The 6,000-nt window shown below is 44.5% G+C and overlaps 1 protein-coding gene across 9 annotated transcripts in view; it reads left to right on the top strand.

Annotated features, from left to right (window-relative positions):
* Nucleotides 1–402: 402 nt before the first annotated feature.
* The window catches only part of MLLT10 (MLLT10 histone lysine methyltransferase DOT1L cofactor), a 125,112-nt gene continuing 119,514 nt past the window's right edge, over nucleotides 403–6,000 (top strand). For 6 of the 9 annotated variants that reach the window (XM_079300844.1, XM_079300847.1, XM_079300846.1 and 3 more), the window contains exons 1-3: nucleotides 403–498; nucleotides 1,207–1,375; nucleotides 5,041–5,120. In XM_079300844.1, the coding sequence (XP_079156970.1) occupies nucleotides 418–498; nucleotides 1,207–1,375; nucleotides 5,041–5,120 (330 nt within the window). In that variant the 5' untranslated portion in view covers nucleotides 403–417. Of the gene's footprint in view, nucleotides 499–630; nucleotides 710–872; nucleotides 1,021–1,206; nucleotides 1,376–5,040; nucleotides 5,121–6,000 lie in introns of those variants that run through there. The other 3 variants (XM_079300842.1, XM_079300843.1, XM_079300845.1) reach the window with 3 other exon arrangements.

Below are 6,000 nucleotides of genomic sequence, written 5' to 3'. Positions count from 1 at the left end.
AATGGCCCAACTTCTAGAAAGACACGTCCACCTCTGAGTAAAAGTAGAGAGCAGCTGTATTGAAGCTGTTTGTTTTTGTGTGTCCGCGGCCTCCCTGGTTTCTCTGTTTGTCAGCTCTGCCGCTCAGCGTCACTTTCGCCGCCGCGGCAGAACAGCCAGGCAGCGCCGCATCCGCGCCATGAGTTTTGAGGGAAGAGGAAAGAGCGGGATTAATAATGCATTAGCTTTGCAGCCCCATCGCAGGGAAAATAAACAAAATACTGAAAGTTGCGGTGAGGGCAGGCAAGTGGCGTAATAGCGAGAACGCATTAGTCCTGCAGGCACACCGAGGGGATATAAACAGGATAATAAAAGTTGGGAGCGGGAATGCATTAGTCCTGCAGTCACATCAGGGGGAAAATAAACAAGATAGTAAAAATGATTCCGGGGGGGTGGGGAGGGGGCGGGCGTGGGGCGCGTCCTGCGGCCTTCCTGAAGGGGGCCCGCGGAGCGGCGCGGGTGGGAGCGGGGCGCATGTCCGCGTGTCCGCCGCCTCCCCGCCCCCGCGGCCGAGGGGCGGGCGGGGGGCAGCGCGCGGCGCGTGCGGCGCGGGCGGGGGCGGGAGGGCCGGGCGGGAGCGGCGGCGCGCGGGCTGTCCCGCGGCCCCGGCGCGCGGGGGGGGGGCCCCGCCATGTCCCGCGCGGGGGACGGGCCGTGGCCGCGCGCCGAGGTGGGTGCGCGCGCGCGGGGCCGTCAGGTGCGCGCGGGGTCGGCGGGGCGCCGCGCGCGCTCCCGCGCACGCTCTCTCTCGGGGTGGGGTGGGGGGGGGGGGCGGAGGGGGCGCGCGCGCTCGGGGCGCCGCGGCGGCGCTCACGTTCCGCGGGCGGCGCGCGAACCCTCGCGAGGAGGCCCCGGGCCGAGGCCTGCCCGCCCCGCGGGCGCGCGCGCAGTGCGCCTGCGCGCCGGCGCCGCCGCCGTGCCCGCCCGCGGAGCCGCGTCCGCCTCAGGAGCCGCCGCGGCCCGACCGACACAGCCTGGCCGGTTGGTCGGGCGGGGGCGAGACGAGGCGCTCAGCCGGCGGTCATGGGTCCCGAAGCGCTGCCGCGGCGGCGGTGGCGGCGGCTGCGGCTGAGTGACTGAGGGGAGACCCCGCCGGGGGAGGGGGCAGGCGGAGGGCGAGGCGCGTGTGGCGTGCGCGGTGTTGACGACGGTGTTTTTAACCCTTAGATGGTCTCCAGCGAGCCGCTGCTGCTGCCGGTGTCACTGGAGGGCGAGTTCTCCAGTAGCATGAAGGAGATGATCGGCGGCTGCTGCGTGTGCTCCGACGAGCGGGGCTGGGCCGAGAACCCGCTCGTCTACTGCGACGGGCACGGCTGCAATGTCGCAGTGCATCAAGGTGAGCGGGCAGGCGAGGGCAGCGCACCCGCTCCGCCCTCAGCCTCCCCACTGCCCTCTTGGTGCTCCCTGGCTTCTTCCCCTGGGCCTGCTGCCTTCTCCTCCCCACCCCCCGGCCGTTTTTCCCCCTTTTTCTCCCTCCCCCTCCCAGCTCCTTCTTTTTACCCATGAAGCCTGTTTCCCTGTTTCTAAGGCCACGTGCTTTCTGGTTTGACTTGCTCTGTCATCTTCTCTCCTTCCCGTCTGTCTCTTTTCCTTCACATGAGACTTAGTATAGTATGTTCCTCTGCATTATGGCTGTGAGAAAGGAAGAACTCCACCTTCAAATTTTTTTCCCCTTTCCTCTTCTCCTGCATGTTTTCTGTGTTTGTGTTTCCCAGTCTGCCTCTGCACCCTGTTAACAACCTCAGCTGCAGCGTTTCAGACTCACTTAAAATTGCTTTCAGTCTTGGTAGGACTTGTTACTATACTCTTCTGGTAGTTATTGCTCTATTTCTTTTTTGCCCTATGGGATCCCTGTTGTCCCTGCCTTTCCCAAGTTTGAAAAATTTATTTGAGGGGCAGCTAGGAGACAGGGAGGGTTTAGGGTTGGAAGAGAGGGGTGTGTAGAAAAGATTTATCTGTCATGTGATTTCTATCTCTGCCTGCCTTTCCTTGAATTTGGCTGATGTTCCCTGGTAGATGAAGAGACTTCCTGTTGTGGTTCTGCAGGGGGAGGGTGCTCTTTGGAATGGCTGATGCTGGATTTGTTTGGCTTAGTGGAGGCTGGTTGGTTTGTTTCCAGCTCAGTTCAGGAGCTGGCATGTTCCCTCTGTGTGATTGTTTTGTTTCTGTCAGTGGGTTGACCCTTCGTGTGAGAGCAGAGGAAAAAACTGATTCTGCTGCTTACATTGTAAGAAAGGAAGTAATCATAACTTTTCCTTTACGGTTGCAGAAATAAGAATAAAATGGCAATTTTTCTGTACCAGCTCTTAAGCAGTCATATGAACTCAGTGGCTGGCTTTTTGACTTCTTACAGGTGGTGGACAAATTGGAGGAGACAGAAAATCCTAAATCCAATTCATTAATCTGAATGCCTAATGCATGTGAAATTGCTACTAATGTGTGTCTCATGCTTGGTCTTAAAGTGTGCTGATGTCATGTACAGTTGATTGTTCCAAGTATATGCTCCCTTGTAAGTTGGCAAATTGTGAGAAATAGTAGTGATTTAAGGAGATATAAAAAATAATGAAGTTATTATTGTTAGCATTGGATTGAACACAGAGGGGAGCTGACAGGACCTCTGAAATTAATCTGCTTTTGAATTGGTTTTCTGTCGTCTTAAGAACTGAGTACTGTTAATCAGTAGATTGACTGCTTTTGTGGAATCTTAGGATCATGAACAGTAAAATGTGAATACTACTAGAAGTCATACTTGAAACAGCTATTCCTTTTGCATTATCTTGGACATCTTCCTTTGTATCTATAGCCTTGCTGATATTTGCAGTGAGAGATTTGGATGATAGCAGCAGTTGGACAGTTGGAGCTGAAATAGCTCGGGAACAAAATAGGAACAAAAGTCAGTTATAGAAAGTATTCCTAGTATAGAGACACACTTCAGCAGGTACAAGAAAATTAACTTGTTTTTTTTTTTCAAGTCATATCCAAGCCTGAATTGGAATCTGTCAGGAAGTATGCAAAGTACTGCTTGTTATAAATCCAGAAGCTGTTATAGAGATCATAAGAAAAGAAGAACTCCATGTTTTGATTTACTATAACATTAACACTTTATGTTTTGGATTTGATACATCATGTGAACAAAGGTGGTGGAGGAGGCATGTCCTCTCTTTTTGTGGACTTCCTGTAGTAAATGTAGTAATCCTCTTGGTCAAAGCAGATAGTCTGTATTTGAAGTACAAACAGCAGTATTATCCATAAAACTTTATTGACTGATTTGTTTTGTCATTATAATTATTCTTAGTTCAGAGGAAAGTTTTTTTCAGTTGTTAAGTCATTGGCAAGTTGTGAAGATTTTTTCTTGTGTTTAAAGAAGCTTTGCACAGCAGTGGAAGTATAAACAAAACTCTGTAAATGGTATTATGGGATATCAGAGCATAACCCTGTGATGGGCTCTTCTGGACTCTAGGTGTGCTCTGTTACCCTGGCAGATCTAGAAGTGCTTCCCTTCAAATTTGTTCTTTGCCCAACTCGTGTTGCCTCTGGATCTATTTGCTAGCCTTGTCTCTGAGTTGCATTTTATGCTTGTTTCCTATTCTGCATTGTCACTTGCTAACCTAAATGTATGATTGCACATTTAAAATCTTCCTCTCAATATCTGAAGAGAAATTCAGAGTCCCCCTCATCTGTGGTTAATATAGATGCAATGAAAACAAGTTTTTTTTTTTTTTTTTACTCATATTAAAGAATTTTATTGTACATTAGAAAGGGCTATCAGCATAGTTTGGACTGGAGGTATTTAATAAAGTATTTGAAAATCTGACAACTGATCTTAATATGACTATGTATTTAATAGAAAATGATTTCATTGACTTTCCTTCATGGAAATGAAGGTGTATTAGCCAGATGTTTTTATAACACTGTTGCATTACTATTTTTCATTTCCATGCTATCACAAAATCAATACATTTGTGTAGTGCAACTAGAAATTACTAATTTAATCTTAGCTTTCTTCATAACTTTAAATTAATAATTTTTTTTTTTTTCTACTTACACACTTAAACCCGATTTTTGTATTTAAGTAACATATGATTGTTGAGAATTGAGTCTGAGTTATCTTTAATACTTTGGAATTATCTTTGAGCAAAATGTTTGGCTCTTTGGTTCTTTATTTGCTACATCCACACAAATATTAGGGTATGCTCACAGCACTTGTGTTCTTGTATGTTCATTCCCTCTGTAGTTCTTGAGGTTGCTTGATGTGTGCATTTCAAGCATGAGCAGTGTTGCCAAATTGCTAAACTCTTATTTTCTGTGGAATTTAATAACAAACTTTTGGGGTTGCTCTTATATACTGCAAAAATATCAATGACTGTTTTGCAGATAAATCTGCATGTCTGAAAATCTCTTTCCTAAGGATTTATATTGTATCCTGGCTCAAGTTGCAACTAGTCCAAGTCCTGATGCTCAGTTCAGTTTGTATTTACAGCTCTGTGAATTTTCTGGGGTAAAAAAGCAAACTTTGTTCACTATGGATTTTCTGCTTAAGACCATTTAACTTACTTACACAAGTAAGAAAGCTGGATAGTAAAGGTATGAATAAATGTCTTGGGAAAAACACACATTTGTTAGTTATTTTTAGTTTTCTCTTAAAAAAGACCTCTTAATAACAATCATCTACCATTTATAGTGAAGTGTCTCACCTGTTTTGCAGATAAATAAATAGCAAAACAGGTCACATATGAATCGTTGCTGCTTTTGAATTGTTATATTACTTTTCAAGCTAATGTGTTCTTTTTTCATTTAGCAAATTCTGCATAATATTTAAAACATAAGCTTGTACTTGATTTCTTGTGCTTTTGTGATAGGATTTCATGTGCAGTGTATAGATGTCAGTTTCTTTATAATTGAAATTGTGGGATCAACTGATAGTAAGTTTCTTTTAGAACGTATTGTTAGTGTTGTAGAGCTATTTATGTTTGCTGAATTGTTTTGTTTTGTTCAAAACAGCTTGCTATGGAATTGTCCAAGTACCCACTGGACCGTGGTTTTGCAGAAAGTGTGAATCTCAGGAAAGAGCAGCCAGAGTGGTATGTGTTTTGTTTATTAAGTAATGCTAGTTATAATCCTTGTGTGGATAATATTTACCCAAGTGTTACAGTAATGACAGAAGAGAGCTTTGCTTTTTGTTGTAATTCCTCTAAATGCTGCTCAGAAAGACCATTTATCTTTTTTTTTTTTTTTTTTTAAGTGGAAATATGTAACTGTCTTTGAAGTATTCAAAGTGTCACAGTGTCAGGGTGTGGGGTTTTTATTTTAGGTGGTGATTTTTTTTTAGTTGGTTTATTTATTTGTCTGGTTTTTATTTTTTTTTTTTCTCTATCGTGTAGGTTTTGGTTAACTTTGTTGGTTTAACACTTACATAGTTAGCTACAGGAGGTAAATAAAATCTGTCTCTAATTTTCTTTTATAGCAACCTTAGGTTGCCAGTTAAAAGCTTCAGTCTAGGAACACTCCCAATGAGTAGTGTTAATTTCAAAAAATAATGCTTACTTGGAGTGTGATACTTAGAATTGAAGAAGTATTTTCTTTTGTCTTTCTAATTCTTTTATAGTAGATATTGGGGATTCAGATAATGCTTTTCTTTTTTTTTAACATGGCTGTATGAGGTTTTGTTTTGGTCAGACTTGTATGTTTGTAAGATGAAACTGGGTGATGTCAGGCATTTTTAGAAACAGAGAATCCCATTTCTCCCTACTTGGCACTTCCTATTTTGTCTTCCAGCAAAAGATAAACTGAGAGAAGTGAGAGTATTACAAAAAGTAAGCTGTTCTTTGCCTCTGAAAAAAATGCCATTGGAAGAGAAGGTGGTGCAGCATCTTAGAGCTGTGTGTAAACTGTTTGTAACTTTCATATCTAAAAACAGGTGACGAGTCAGAGACCAAATTTTCAGTTACTGTCAGTGACTAT

This window comes from Erithacus rubecula (genome assembly GCF_903797595.1).
Source record: "Erithacus rubecula genome assembly, chromosome: 3".
In the NCBI taxonomy this organism is placed as follows: Eukaryota; Metazoa; Chordata; class Aves; order Passeriformes; family Muscicapidae; genus Erithacus; species Erithacus rubecula.
The sequence above is the reverse complement of the archived record's forward strand: the minus strand, read 5'-3'. Positions and strand labels throughout refer to the sequence as shown.